The 17,005-nt window shown below is 36.4% G+C and overlaps 1 protein-coding gene across 11 annotated transcripts in view; it reads right to left on the bottom strand.

Moving 5' to 3' along the window:
• The window catches only part of DLG2 (discs large MAGUK scaffold protein 2), a 2,208,086-nt gene that overhangs the window by 1,667,918 nt on the left and 523,163 nt on the right, over positions 1-17,005 (bottom strand). For 2 of the 11 annotated variants that reach the window (XM_027578639.2, XM_027578645.2), the window contains exon 1: positions 9,130-9,656. The exons of the other annotated variants lie outside the window; for them this stretch is intronic. In XM_027578639.2, coding sequence (XP_027434440.1) covers positions 9,130-9,159 — 30 coding nt within the window. In that variant the 5' untranslated portion in view covers positions 9,160-9,656. Of the gene's footprint in view, positions 1-9,129; positions 9,657-17,005 lie in introns of those variants that run through there. 11 annotated transcript variants of the gene reach the window in all.

Raw genomic sequence — 17,005 nt, 5'->3', positions numbered from 1 at the left:
CAAATAAATACCTATGAACCTGGGAAATATTCACTAAAACCAGAAGAAATTCCCATCACCATGACTACACCACAAAATTTGCTACTAAGTAGTAATTGGCTAATTGAATTAATGATTTTACTATGAACCTTATCCTTAAATGTCAGATTCCTCGAAAAAGAGATAAAGGAAAAGGAAGATGAGAAGGAATAAAAACATAAACAGCTATTTGGCGACTATATGTAATGTACAGTTGCTATACTAAGACCTGTGTGTTTATTTGTACTCGCTGCTCCCTTTGTCTGGAACGCTCTTCCCTAAGATCTTCACAAAGCTAGTCCTTTCAAATGCCCAGAACTTTTTTCAGAGACGACATTCCTGTCTATCTATAGTAGCCCTTGTCCCTTTGTACACTCATCCAGTTTTCTACATTCCATTTCTCTGCCTTTTAAATTATAGCAGTTATTGTTATCTATAATTATGCTTATTATTTGTGTGCCTATTAATGGCCAGTCTCCTTGCTCTATAATGTAAATTCTATGAGAGCAGGGACCTTTGTTCAATATACTCACTGTTATATCTGCACTGCTTAATACTACCTGACACACAGTATGCACTCAGTAAATAATTTGTGGAAGTAATGAATATTGCAATTTATCCTCACAACAACGCTTTGAAGTGCTTATTGTTACTTCATTTCATAAATATGGAAACTGAGATTTAGGTAAATTAGGTAATTTATTCCTGACAACAGAACCAATAACCTAAAGCAAGGATCTATCCGATTCCAAAGGCTGTGCTTCCACTATGCTGTGCTGTCACTCTAAGCCAAACTCAGTGGTGGATGCCAACAGCTGTCTACCTGCCCAATGCTTACTTCTCTGAGAGACCTCAGACATGTCTGGCCAATTTGCCAGGGTCACTGTAATTAGCATAAAATTAGTTCTAATACATATATGAATACAGCTCTCATTTTCTCCACCATACAGTAGTAATGCTATTGGTAATAAAAGATCCCAGTTTACGCTAGGATTTCCTCCTTTCAACAGTAATAGTCATCCTTTCCATGTATAAAGTACTTTATAGTTTTCAAATATATAAACTCATTTGATTGTGTACAATAATCCTGTGAAGGAAATATAGATAAACCATTAGTATTACCACCATTTCAAACTAGAGAAAAAAAACCTCAGGAAAGGTAAACTGAATTGACTAAGATTACTAAGATTACTAATATAATAAATGGCAAACCCAAGTGTATAACTTCACTTTCTCAACCTTGGTCCAATGCACACTCCCAAACGGCCTTTGGTGAAACATACATCCATACAATGAGATGGGTTTCTCAAGCAACTGTAATTATGGTAAACTCCTTTAAGAAAATCTTATCTATAAATATGCAGATCAAATAAGGGGTACATAATAAAGAGAAGTGATAATTTTTTTAATTTATAAAAGTTGTGTGATTTATTTCAAATTTGAGCACAATAAATGTGTTTAAATATCATTTGATTTGTACTTGTTTCCTTCACAAACCCACATTTGTCTGATAAAATAAGATTTATCCAAAGGTCTTCCAAAGGACAATGCTCTCAAACTCCTAGTTCTTCATAGCACATGTGGCTTTCCTCAAAGTGTCAAAAGAGGACGAATATTGTGAATAATACCCTGGTAATCAGTTGGCATAGAAGACCATTTACTACAGATGTATACAAAATGGCTGGTGTGATTCATAAAATAAAATTTTATTTCATTCTATAAGTTCACTTTCATAGGCTATGGATATGTGTCAAAACACTACATACTATAATTCTGAGTAATTTTAAATTAACCATTATGTGAATGCATTATTTTTATTTAATTAGGTGTTTAGGTAGAGAAGGAACAAAATCCAAAATATAGTATCAAGAGTATGTTTCAAATGGCCAACAGACACATGAAAAGGTGCTCAACATCACTCGGCATCAGGGAAATCCAAAGCAAAACCTCAATGAGAGAGCACCTCACACCAGTCAGAATGGCTACAATTAACAAGTCAGGAAACAACAGATGTTGGTGGGGATGTGGAGAAAGGGGAACCCTCCTACACTGGTGGTGGGAATGCAAGATGGTGCAGCCACTCTGGAAAACAGTATGGAGGTTCCTCAAAAAGTTTAAAATAGAGCTACCATACGATCCAGCAATTGCACTACTGGGTATTTACCCCAACGATACAAAAGTAGGGATCCGAAGGGGTACGTGCACCCCAATGTTTATAGCAGCAATGTCCACAATAGCCAAACTATGGAAAGAGCCAAGATGACCATCGACAGATGAATGGAGAAAGAAGAAGTGGTATATATATACAATGGAATATTATGCAGCCATCAAAAACATAAAATCTTGCCATTTGTAATGATGTGGATGGAACTGGAGAGCGTTATGCTGAGCAAAATAAGTCAATCAGAGAAAGACATGTATCATATGATCTCACTGATACAAGGAATTCTTAATCTCAGGAAACAAACTGAGGGTTCCTGGAGGGGTGGGGGTGGGAGGGAATGGGGCAGTTGGGTGATAGACATTGGGGAGGGTATGTACTATGGTGAGCGCTGTGAATTGTGCAAGACTGTTGAATCACAGATAGGTACCTCTGAAACAAATAACACGTTATATGTTAAAAAAAAAAAAAAAGAAGAAGAAGAAGAAAGCAGGAGGGGTAGAATGAAGGGGGGAAATCGGAGGGGGAGATGAACCATGAGAGACAATGGACTCTGAAAAACAAACTGAGAGTTCTAGAGGGGAGGGGGGTGGGAGGATGGGTTAGCCTGGTGATGGGTATTAAAGAGGGCACGTTCTGCACAGAGCACTGGGTGTTATGCACAAACAATGAATCATGGAACACTACATCAAAAACTAATGATGTAATGTGTGGTGATTAACATAACATAATAATAAAAAAAAAAGAGTATGTTTTAACTAAATAATAACCTGAAGTGATTCAACAAGGGGATAATGACAGTGGACAGAAGTATGGATATAAGAATCACAAAGACCTGGGTTTGAATCCCCACTGTGAAGCTGCTCAGCTGTGTGAGTATACCAAATATTTAAGATATGGAGGATTTTACTTTACTGGGTTGGTCTGAAACTGAATGAGTTAATTAAATTCATCACGTTCCTTCAGTGTGCTAGGACGTGTCCCAGACACTACATATACAAAAATGAGAAAAAAAAAGTCTCTTCCCTCATGGACCTCTGGCTAGTCAATAAGGAGACACTGAGAAAATAATCATACAAATCAGTGTAGAATTATGAATTGTAACAGGCAGAAATATGGAATAATATGAGATAACACCATGAGTATACATTCTAACTGGGGATTTGAGGAAAGGGAGTGGCATGAATAGTTAGACCGGGAAGATAGGTAGAATAGATAGATGGACAGAGCCATCTAGACAGAGGAGTTGAGTGGTAGTCTCCAAAACAGGAACATGGTTGATACCTTCAAAGAACAGAGGGAAGCCAGCAAGACCAATGTGTCAATTAGTTTAAGGAAGGCCATAGAAGGTAGCATAGACATAAGTATGTTCTGGTCCATGCATTTTTAAGATTCTTGGAATATAAAACACAAGGCAGAATGATGGAAGATAAGACAGGAGAGGAACTCAGGGGCTAGGTCAAAATAGAATTATATACTAAGGAAAGAGTTTGGACAACTACTCATCTTGAGTTCAGTAGGGTGCTATAGCAGGGCGATACATTTGGACTTAGATGGATCATTCTGGCAGCTATATGGAATACTTAATAAAGGAAAGTTAAGCTATTATATTAGTGGAATAAATATGCCAAAGTGTTTTACATTATTAAAATGGTTAATCCCAGGTTACTAATAGAGTCATGGAATCTCTTCACACTGGCTATTTCTCCTACTTTCCTACACAAAAAGTCCAGATTGTACTAAATTTTCCCTACTTTTAGCTGTATTTCTGCCTCTCTCTGCCACTGAGATTTTTCCCTGGCCCATTAAGTCTCCTGCTCCAGTGGCCCTCTAGCCTCTATACAGTGGCCCTGTCACTGTATAGAGTATATACCTGACATATTGGTAGGCATAGGAATCCCACTTGGTTGGGATGACAGGTATCAAAACCAGCATCACTGTCAGAATAAATATGAGAAGACCATGAAGGAACTATAGGAAGATAGGGAGACGTGGACCCCAATAAAAAAAGCACACCCTCCCCCTAACGGTAATATGTTAAGCATTTTATATTTATCACCTCACTGAACCCTCAAAACAAGACTGTGATAAAGGTATAAATTTATGGAAGAGAAAAATACAGTTCAGAGAAGGTCATTCAGCTGGTGAAAGGTAAAACCACTATTTTTACTGAATAAATATAAGGATGGGCAAAGGCAGATATAGTAGAAAATAGAATGAAAAAGCTTAAATTAGGGAAACAAACTGGGTGAAAGAGCAAACTAGGGCTTGGGACCATTACTAATGATAAAGGGAAAATCCTATTTCCTTTAAGACAGCTCCACTTCTTGATACTTATAATTGGGTCCCTACCTATCTCTGCATGCTTTGTATCTTCCTACTCACTTTGAACCCCTTAGATCCCAGCTACACTGCCTTTCCTTTCCTTGAATGTACCATTCTCTCTTTTCTACCTTTTCTCTTTTGTCTCTCTCTTCCCTCTCTTCATTATCTATGTATCTATCATCTATCTATCTATCATCTATCACATCTAGGACTTTGCTTAAAACACTTTTCCCATCTCCATTGTGTCCTCCCTTGTATCCTCCCTTGTACATATTAGCTTAATTGTCACTTGCCAGAAAACTCTTTCCTGATACTAAGCCCTTGCCTACCCTGCATCTAAGTCCACCAGAGTCTTGGATATCCCTTTGCTCATTGCCATAGCATTCTATATTCACCCCTTTATTACACATTACTGTTATTTTCTTTTTTTAATCTTTTTTTCTTTGTTCATTTTTTAAATTTTTTTACTTTTTTTAATTACCATATAATGTATTATTTGTTTAAGGGATACAGGTCTGTGATTCATCAGTCTTACACAATTCACAGTACTCACCATAGCACATACCCACCCTATAAATGGCTGCTTTCTTCATTAGACTAAAAGTTCCATGGGAAAAGACTGTTAATTACATTCCTATGCCTACCAATATGTCAGGTATATACTAGGCACTCAATAAATAAATACTTGTTAAATAAATAAAATGAATGAATGAATGGGTGTGCTGCTTCCACCATAAGAGCAGACAGAAGTACACACCTGCATGAATAAACAGCTTTGTCTATGAAGACAGGGCCACTCAGGCAAATCATTTGTTGCCTTGGTGACTTGTTTCCTTTTCTCTACATAAAGGTCTGGTGGAAAATAAAAGTAATTTTACCCCCAAAACTATAGTTATAAATATTTCTATGATAAATTCATTTCTAAGAATATAATATGCCATTTTTTTCTATTCAGGTCATAATAAGTAATATGATACTTAGTAGTCTTGATAAAAAATATCTTCTAAATACCCAGCGACAACTTCTATTTTCTTTCAGAAATTCTGAGCAATTTTAGCGTAAAAGACAGTGGGTTGATGGAGCCAAAGAGTGATATCTAATTTACAGAGGAGACATAGTATTAACAACATCAGTAAAGCATCTTTTATACTGCCTGTCCACTTTTCATTCTGCTCGTTGAATTTTATTATGCACAGTAACCTGTTAATACCATTAAACTTATTAAAAATTAACAGTACCATCATGCCTTTATTACAAGTTATAACAGCAACCTAATGTATTATAATTGTCTTTGTAGATTTCTTTAAAATTTTTTAATGTCTATAAGTCTGTCTAATCTCTCTTTTGTGCTCACTCTCACTCTCTCTCAAATAAATAAAATCTTAAAAAAAAAGAAATGCCCGCTCTATAAAATGTATTATATTAACAAGTAAATAGTGTTTAATCCGTATTATTGATATGATTCAATTTTCCTCAGTGACCTCAACCAAAGAGAGAGATAAAGATATAAATTGTGCGCTACTCAATAAATTGCCCTATGTTGAATTCTTTCCATATGCCAGGAATTGTGCTAGGTACTTTCTACACTTTACCACAACATCACTCTTGCACAGATAATGCATCCTTTTCACAGATGAGGAAATAAAGGTTCATGGAGATCAGGTTAAACAGTTTAGTAAATCCTAAGCTAGTAATTGTCAGAACTACAATTTAAGTCCAAGTCTTGCTCTAGAGTTCTACTTTTCACACTAAGTAATGTTACTTATTCTCGGTAGTGATATCTGTGACAAAAGAGTGGAAACTGAAACTGGACAGAAACAGTCAAATAAAAGAGATGATTCAATCTTCTTTGAAAGTGAGTTTTCTGAACATCTGAAAAGACCTTGGGATCCCTGTGGCAGAAACTCTGTTTTTGGTTCCTCTGATTATTTCCTGGCCTAAAAGATTTTACCTCAAACCTGAGGGCAAACCAGTCTGACCAGACTAGAGTAATTAAGACAGTAAGCAACCTGAGTCTTATGGGTAAGATCTAGGGTAGGATTATTTTATCAGGGGGGTTAGATTATTATGAAATGTGTCACAGTCATTTCTTTTTTATATGCAGAAAAGCTAAAAACACTTCTCTGATATGTCTAATAGATCCTTTTATATGCCATTATACAGTGCTTTGTCTTGATTTGTCATAATCTCTCCTCTCATTAATCTTCTAACATCCATTCTTAGGAATGTGCAGCAGAGACCTGAAGAGGAGTTTACTTCTACAGTGTGTGTAACAGAGGAAGTGGGCCCAAGGGGACAGTAAGTGCCTTTCATGCCAACACAGGAAGGAAAGAGAACCAGGTGAAGTATTTATGTTTTCCTGCCAGTGAAAATTTTGACAAGGGTGATATTGAGATGTGCTGTAGGTGAGGTGGAGCCCAGGACAGATCAGGGTAGTTAGGAGTTCCAGTATCACACAGAGCTGCTGTAAAGCATGACTTGAAGAAAGTATCTCAGCCAGAGCACCTAGAAGGTAGACTCACTGCTAGAGAAGAATAAGATGGGAGTTGAACTAAAATAGAATTAAAATTTCTAAGTTGTTGGCAAGTTTCCTATCAAAGAGTCCCAGGAAAGTGGGGCAAGGACATCCCAAGTGCAGGGCCACTTGGGAAAAAAAAAAAAAAAAAAAAGAGCACCAATGGTGGTAGGTGAGGTGGATGGGATTTGGGATCTGAAGCTGGCCAGGAAGTCTCCTCATTCATATGGAGCTTTTAAATCAACCATGCACTATTTACCACCAACATAATATGACTTCTTTGTAAGTATACCTGTCCTATAAAGATGATATGTGTGCCACCATAGAAATATTCATAAATATAATTCAGAAAATTCATGAATTCTCACATGGGTGTTTGTTGTATTGAGTTGTGTAATTTATATGATAAATCAAAATATTAGACTAATGACATTTATGTTTAATACAGCATTTAAAGCAGAATAATATTTTTTCATTTGTACCTGTGGTCATTAATACTTTGTTAAAAGAATATAAAGCACATGACATGTTTTCTTTATTAGATCATGTTTTCCAAACTGAGGAAACTTAGATTTCAGGGTTGATTTAATCATTTAATAAATTGTTCAATGCAACAGATTACAGTTTGGGGTTGTAATTAATAACTAACCTTTCATAACTTATTTTTAAAGTACTCATTATGTTTCACAGTACCTGCAACTATTATGATTTGGGGATAAATGAAACACACGTATGTCAGACCTCACAGTATCCACTCAAGAAAAGTAACACTGAGTGTAATACCTCAGGGAAAGTACAGCATGTTTAAGAGACTATTTCCTTTCCTAGATTACATACAGAAATACAATTTCCCACTTAGCTTTTTTAAAAATTTATTTTAGTTTGTTCTTACTGACTTACCTGAAAAAAATGAATTAGATGCTTCACAACTTTTAAAAGTAAAATAAGGTAATTTTGAGGCCTGGTCAACTAACCCAATCAGAAGTTTTTAGGCTTCAAATCCATTAACATCAGTGAAGCTGCCATGTGATACTAGACCATATGGGAAGAGATCCATTAAGATCTTCGTAAATATAATCTGGAAAAGTACAATATTTAAGGTCATACTATGAAGAACTTGGCTTGTGGCTTCAAAATTAAATAATCTTTTCTTTAGTGGTGAAAGGAGATCACAGTGGGAAATCTACACTTAATGAGGCTTATGCACTAAGCTATTGATTTTGTCATGTTTAATGGGTGTCTAGTCAATGTGAGATACTAAAAGATATAGATCAAACTAACTCACAGTGTGCCTACATGCAAAATGAAAAGAAAGCTAATGAATAAGTGTGTTTTAATTAGTTTTTTTCTAAAAATAGTAATTTCTAATTAAATAACCAGTGTTTATGAAATTTAAATACCTTTTTTTGAACTGATGACAGAATAAAACAAAATGCATTTGAAATTTCTAGCTCTTTGCCATAAACACATAAAAGGAATGCCTATTGATTTTATTCCATCCCACTTTTGTTTCTATTTCTGATAATGCAAATATTTAATTTGCCTCTAATCAAAATAGAATCGGTTCAACAATAAATATTGTGTTTGTTTGTTTGTTTGTTTTAAATCGGGGCCTAAAGATATTTTTTTCCTTTAAAAAAAATCACTAAAATGCAGAATGTCAGAATTCTCCAATCAGAAACAATATGTCAAGCCACAGTAAAGCTGATTGGCTTCTTCAAGCATAGGAGACATGGTTTTTAAATGAAAAGCTAATTATCACACTCAGAAAGACTACCCTGATATGTTATGTTAAAATGATGTGTAAGCTATACTACTACTATAGATATTTTAATATTGAGCTATAAATAGAGGCAAAAGCAAATTCTTCCATAAAAAACACAGGCAAATTCTCCTTTCATTTGCACAAACACACAATATCATTATAAGAAGTTGAAATCAAATAAGGATAGGACCCTCAGACCCTCATGGGGAACAAAATGCCAAGCAAAGTACATTATACTAATCATTTTATCTCATGAACTGGCAGCACCTACCAGAGCTGTTTAATTACAGGACCAGAATAATAATAGAAAAATGCTGCACACAACAGCCCTGTTTCCTATCCTACCTTTGTGGTGACAATGCACAGGCAATCCATCCTGGATCCCTACACAGGACTCAGTACATGGAAATCACACCAGCAAATCAGCAAAGGTGAGAAAAGCCTTTTGATAAATAGCACACAGAGAGAAGCAGAGCCTGGATTCTGCACAGACGGCTTTTCCAAGGGGGCCCCTCATGGGAAACTGGAGCCCTCCTCCATACAGTTCAAAGCAAGCAGGATTCTCCTAGGCACCGGAAAATGCCCTAGAAATCAGCTCCGGCAAAACTTCCTGGTGGCTTGCTGGGCTCCGCGACTGCATGGTCCTTTAGTGGATTCGGAGATCGGAACAAGGCTCCTGAGAGTGCCCCGCACAGTTCTATCGTGGAGAGGAGTGTTACACCAGGCACCAGAGAATCACATTTCAGCTCTCGTTCTTGTTTCTGAATTCTGATCTGCTGCTTCAGTCTACCCATAAGAGCTGCTTTGCCAAAGTCCCCCCTTTGCTGCCTTCGTCTTTCCTACTAACAACTCTGAGTAAGCACAACATAAAAAACTACCCGGCCCATCTATCAAAGGGCTGTCGTTTCGCTGCCAGAACAGCGGCTTTGGATAATAAAAAGCTATTTATTATGAACATGATTCCCTGGGAGTCTAAATGACTCGAAAGATATGACTGAAAAGCTACAGTGCATGCAGTGCTGAATACATCACATCCCAACTCACTTGCAATTACAAGGGCAGCTTCTTACAAATGACTAACAGCTGGAAAAGGAAAATTGAGGCCAGGGACATTAAAAACTGAGGATTTGGTGGTTTAACTTAGAAAGCATTAAATTTCTTCTTTTATTTCTGTACCTATTTGAGCGGTCACTGACGTCTGTGAATACACAAACAACCTAAATACTTAAAGAAATAAGTATATTATAAAATTGGGGTGAGAGGAAGTTCCAAAGTGTTTACAGAAGTTCCACATTATGAGAGACAAAAAAAAAAATGAGTTCTTTTCCTGAACTTTTCGCTCCTCACTGGCTGCCTACGGGCACTTATTATGTGGTTAGAGCTTTGTGTTCCCTTCCGCAGCATTTTAACAGCCAAGGGATTAACCTTCCCCCTACCCTCAAATCCCTCCCAATCTTCCAGGGAAACTGCTACACAGACTGCATTTGATATGCTTAACCAGCAACACTCTAGATGATAACATACTTTTCCTTCATCCTATTAGACAGATAGACAAAGACAGACTGAAACAGACAGAAAGAAACAGGGGTGCAGAGAGAAGGGGTGGGGGAACTAGAAAGAATGAATGACAGGCTGGAAAGCACTACCTGACCAATAAAAATGGGAAATCAATGCCTCCTTTTGCCTCCTAGAGGGAAAAAACATGGTCAGCTGGATCATTGAGGGCAATAAGAAGTGTCTAGGGACCCATACACACTGTGATTAACCATTCCCCACGTACCACACACACACACCCCTCATTTTTTATAGAAAGTATATTTTCTACAATAAACAATTTGAAAACAGGATGAACATGTAAAATTCCTCCACCTTTCATGAATTATTCAGGTTCTAGTCTTGATAGCTTCCTGATTGTGAAATAGATAAGTGTCTCAAAAACTGACATGCCATTATTCTACTAAATTGAGAGCACTTTTCTAAGGATTTTTTTAATTAAAAAGTTCATAGCAAATCAGATATGTGTTCAGAGGAGAAAAGAAAAAAAAACTGGTTCAAAAAATTGTTTATAGATATAAAACTGTTATCCCACTGGTGTAATAAACCAGATAATTTTCAAGTTAAACAACACAAGTAAAATTAAATTAGGTGACTCTCTTATGGTTCAGTAATATAAAAAGGTTAAAAAAATCATCACTTTGACTTCCTCATTTATTACACCATAATAATAAGTTAATTCATTACTTCCTAAACTTGTGTTCAAGTATGTATAACATCATGTCCTTGAGCATTCCCAGGTATCAGTGTTTCCATGACACAAACAAGCTATCTAATATGCAATTGATTGACTGACTGCCATATTCATCTTCAAAATCATTAGGCTTTATGTTCCTATAGCACTTTAAAGTTGATAAAACACTTGTGACTGTCTCACCACCTTGAAAATTTAAATGACTTACCCAGGACAAATACCTAGTAACTTACTGCAAGTCCAGAGTTTTGTTGGTCATGATCAGAACACAGTCAGGAATTAGAGAAAGGAAGTAAATCGTGTAGCAGAATAAGATGGATATTTTACAAGGTACCCTTGGAAGAAAGGTATCTTTGGAACCACATCCATTTTCCTAGAGTAGAGAAAGCTAAGATATGGACAAACAGAGGGAGCTTGACTAACCTTCTGCCTGACTAATCACAGATGAAACACTCCACAAACTGTAAAGACCTACAGAATAAAGGCAACTCATCTAGCATAGCAGGCATACCATATACACTTCTGAAGTCATGCACCCAGCACATGTTTATTGAGGGCTCGCTATATAATTTTTGGATGAATGTTTGTATCACTTACTAGACCATGACATGCTCCTTGATGGCAAATTTGACTCTATATTCCCTTTGCCTACTCCAGTATCTCGTTAATTCAACAAACGTGCTTGACAATGTATTTATGTGGGGACACAAGGGTGAGTAAAAGCTAGCCAAATCCCTGCCTACACATGAATCAACTCGTACAGTACAGCAAGCACTTGGGGTGTTTGAGAAGCACAACACAGAGGCATTTAATCCAGAATAGAGTAGCCAGAGAAGGCTTTACAGAGAGGAACCCTGTGCTGAGTTGAGAAGGACCCACTGGGTTAGCTAGAAGTTGTGAGGAAGAAGAATGTTATGCACACTTTATGTTTGAAAAAGAAGTAAATCAATAATATCTTTCCTCTTTATGCAGTCAGCTTACATGAACACATCCAATGGGTTTCCATTAAATAAAAGCACTTTAGAGCAGGCATTTTACAAACAACATGCAGCCTCTGCTGGGGGGGGGGGGGAAAGAACATCATTCATGTAATGTTTAAGTGAGTATAAATGTGCTGTAAAAATATACATGTTCTATAATCATTAGGTTTTGTTTACCACATGTGATTAATTGGACAATGTTTGTATGTTCGGATAAAAGAAAATAACACTTTAAAGTGTAGTTCCATTTAGGATGCAGCTTTCTACTTTGTGTATACCTTGCTCTCCATTGATTTTCCTCAGATTTAAAGATGATAGAAGATAATCCACCCCTTTGTCTCAAGGGAAACATTCTTTTATTTTTAAAATTAACAAGGCATCAGCTTGAAGCTTTTTTTTTTTTTTTTTTTTTTACGGACATACAGCTCAGATTGGGTCTGTGATTTCACAAGAACTGTTTGGCAAGATATAAAGCCTGAAAACTGCTTTATTTGATTTGATATTCCTTAAGGTTAATGATACCAATCCAGGAACATATTGATTCTTAGTAAAATCTACCATTGGAGGTTTGATATCAGAAAATTACTTTTATAAATTACTTACACTGAGTCTGTATCTTAACCATTTATATTCATTACTTTATTTTGTTTTTTTTTCCCAGTAGGAGAAAAAAAAAAAAAAACCTCTAATAGTGAGATATATCCTGTGCTTATTCTCCTAGAATCTAAGCCCCTTGAGGACAGATATAATACAATTCTCTGCCACTTAGCATGATACCCTTACTTAAGAGTTTACAAAATAAATATTTTGGGAATGAAAGAATGATCACAGCTTCAGTTATGCCACTTATTTTTCTTGATAAGAGATTTTTTTTAACCTATGATATGCATCCTTTGTCCACTTGAGAACGATATGTACAAATAGCTATCATTGATATATATATGTGTGTATATATATTTAAGAAAGAATATATATATAACACATATTTATATATTTAAGAAAGAAATACACCAATTAAGATTGGTGTATATATCTGAAGATATTTGCAAATACAAATATTTATCTTTATTATATTCATATTTATCGAGTGGCTATTATCGGAAATACTGTGGCACATACTTTATACATATTATCTCTGATGGTCACTATACCCTTCAAAAAGGAAATATAACCCCTGTTTCATAGATGAAGAAACCGAAGCTCTCTGTGAGATTCGCCCTCGGTGACACAGCACCTAGGTTACTCCAACCCAGAATGCAGTGTGCTTTCCATGCCTCAAATCCTGAGGCAGTTTCTGCCTCCCTGGGTCCAACCTGAGAGTGAGACACAGACAGATCTGAAAGGCATTCCCCAGCGGAAGGAGCCCAGACTCTGCGCAGACTAATTACAAACAACTTGCATTCCCCGTAAAAAGACAGGCACGTCCCTGGGCTCCTACACCGAGGTCTTCATAGTTTATAAGGACCTTGGGAGCAACCCAGAAGGAATAGCCTCCAGTAAGAAAGATTAGCTCCAAGGGAAATAACTGAAGAAATCCACCCACATGGACTTCCATTCCGTCTGTCTGTTCCCCATATACCCAGGACAGCAGGCGCACGAATGACATCTGCATAGCTTGTTAGCTTAGTAAAATAAATAGACTGCAGGCAGATCAGGGCAAAACGCCTGCCCTCGTTTCCAAACTCTCCAGAGGCAAATAGGAAATTAGGATCAACTAGAAAAGGACTGACTTTTCTAGAGAGTTTCCATGATGAAAAAATATATGGATAGTACCGGGTCTTGAAAATGATTTATGAAAGGTAGGAGTCTATGTATTCTGTGTGTGTTAAGTATGTAGTATTTTTTGTAAGGCAAACATAAAAATTAAATAAGAATTTTGAATGAATCAAAAATTGCCACAGAAATCAAGAAATGTTCACTTTTCACCTACTTTCCCACAATGGTTTGCATGTCAATTTTGTTCATGTGAGTTGAAACATATGTAACTGATGACCATGTAACCACCCCCCCGTTATTATCATCAAATTGAAACAACCTTTGAAATTTAGAAAATTACAGGTGGTAAACTATAAATGATAAAAACATTCAATAAAAACCGTTCCCCTAAAAAAAAGCTTATATAAAGTTTGCTGAGCATTAAGTACATTCCTTATAAAGCTTAATTTTTCCTACATTATACAATATGCTATGAGTCGAATAGAGTCTAGTAATCCAAATAGTTGTGCATAGGCCACAAATCTGGAAAGCTATATGGTCTGAAATGCTATTTTGTTTTCAAGTTGATATAAATCACCTCTGGGGTATTTGCTAACCACCCTTCCCACATTCTACCTTTTTACATCCCATCACGCTGGCCTGCTATCTATTCCTCATGGTATTTCACTCTCATTCTTCCTCAAGGCCTTGAATTTGTTGTTCCCTCTGTCTGAAACCCTCTTCCCCGGGTTTCCACACAGCTGTCTCCTTCACATCATTCAGGTCTCTGCTCAGATGTTAGCACTCTATAAGGCCTTCCCCAGCTGACCTCCTTAATTAAATTACATTCCCTTCTATCATTCTCTCTTAAGTAATCCTACTTATTTCCTTCATGGCAACCATCACAATCTGAAATTATCTTCTTTATTCATATCTTACATATCCTCTACTTGAAATTTATTCCTAGGAGCAAGAAGTTTATCTATTTTGTCCACGGCTGTACCTCCAGTGTTTAGAACAGTGCCCAGCTGTGTAGCAGATGTGAAAGACTTTTTGAATGAATAAATAAGCTGTATCCCAAAGAAACTCTTTTTTTAAAAACAGGGTTAAAATCAGGATCCAACACAAAATTTGCAATCTATCACTTTTAATGTAGCTTGGTTTCTAAATACATGTTTACACTAACCATAGTATTTATAAATACAGAAAATAAAGAATAATTTTCAAATTTAGCATTAACTTTTTATTTAGCAGGCTGTAATTAGACACATTCATATACATATTCTTATTGAGTATTTACAACCAGTGAATTAAGTATAATTTTACAGGTGATGAAACTGAGGCTCAGAAAAATTGACTTGCTCAAATTTATATAGCTCTTCAGTTGGTAAACCAGTGCATGGTGGGCACTCTACTGACTGAGCAGATGAACCAGGTCGTGGAGCTTGATCATCCAACGGCAACTCATCCCACCTTTGTCTGATCCGATGTACTTCCAAAATCATTAATTCATCTATCCAGATAGTAAATACCATAAACTTCAAATGTTTGGTTTGAGGGCTCTATATCTGAATATTCCCTAATCTGTCAGAGTATGCTTTGCTGTTTTCAAACAGTTGTAAAAACAAAAACAAAAACAAAAAACAAAACAAAAAAAACCTAGATTCCTAAATACAGAAATACCAAATGACCAGAATATCATTTCTGTAGTATTTGTGTTGCTTTAGAGGCAGCTAGTAAATCAGTAAGATATTTGGATTGACCAGTTAAAATTGCTTTATGAAGGGACGCCTGGGTGGCTCAGTTGGTTAAGCGTCTGCCTTCAGCTCAGGTCATGATCCCAGGGTCTTGGGACTGAGCCCCACATCGGGTTCCCTGCTCACAGGGGAGCCTGTTTCTCCCTCTTTTCCCCACTCATGTGCTCTCTCTCGCTATCCCTGTCTCCCTCTCAAATAAATAAATAAAAATCTTTAAAAAAATAAAATTGCTTTATGAATATATCAGAGTTGGCTATACAAAAAACTGATCTCCTGCATTGCTAGTATAGAAGTCCAGTCATTGTTCTTTAATAGGCAGAACATTGACCCTGAGGCACTACAAGATGTTCAAAGATAAAAGCACAATATTTCATCAACCAGAAAATGAGGAGTAATTACCTTCTACATTTTACATTAGTAAACCAAATTAGCCAGAGTTAACTACAGTATCTCATTAAAAAGAAAAGATTATTCCCCATTAATTCCAGATACTTAGTTTACTACTTTACTTTCACTGACATTAGAAAATAGAAAATATGCTAAAATAGTTTAAATATCATGAGTTTAATTTTAAAAAATAACTACATAATATTTAAACTTGCCCAGATGGAGTGAATACCTTGGGAGGTGGTAAATATCCTATAACTAGAAGCCTTCCAGGAAATGATAGATTCTCCCTTATAGGACAGCAGTAGAGGAGGTTTAAGACTGAGCAGAGTCATTGCTCCAAATTACTATTAAAATTACTTTTAATCCTCTGATTCTGTTTGTTTTTTCAGACTGGAGGGCAACCAGCAGGTAGGCCTTGCTGTGTGGAGCCTGAGGCTGGTATGGGGTGGGGGTGGGGGGACAATTCTGGGGTATTTTGAACTTAGTTCTCCAGGAAGATTAACTTGGAACCATTTTAAAATAAGGACCATGGAGATCATCTAAGGTACATATATAAAGGCAAGGAAATCCCCATTCTGCTCTCATTCCCTAAAACAAATAAATATAAAAACCTTCTTTCCCATGGCTGAGTAGCATTAAGGAAAAGAAGATTCCTTATAAATATTGTCAGGGACAGTAAATAGTGAAATAGAGCCGAGCTGCAAAGTTACTCTTAATCAGAAGGTGCAGAGTACATTAACAGATACATTTTAATCTGAAAAAAAATTAAAGGCAATGTTGGGATTCTCTAACAATAATTTTCCTATTCTATCAAAGTGTTATAAATGTATTATAACTTAAAATGTAAATTATCTAGTCACTTTAGATTAGGAAACTGAGGCAAAGCCTCAGTTTGATTTGTGATTTGTCCAAGTGATTTGTCCAAGAACACCCAAGTAATCAGAGTACAAAGACAATGACCCAAGTTCTCTGGCTTCCAGTTATGATGTACCCCTACCTACACCATGCTTCCTTTCCAGTCAAATTTCTCTCCATCCAGTTACCTCTCTGTTCTTGTTAAAAGGGACCTAACTTTATGTCCCATCCATTATGGTATTTGCATAGTATCCACTTAATATCTTTACTAACCAGTTTTAATTCACAAGATTAGC

Source organism: Zalophus californianus, chromosome 11 (assembly GCF_009762305.2).
Source record: "Zalophus californianus isolate mZalCal1 chromosome 11, mZalCal1.pri.v2, whole genome shotgun sequence".
NCBI lineage: Eukaryota > Metazoa > Chordata > Mammalia > Carnivora > Otariidae > Zalophus > Zalophus californianus.
The sequence above is the reverse complement of the archived record's forward strand: the minus strand, read 5'-3'. Positions and strand labels throughout refer to the sequence as shown.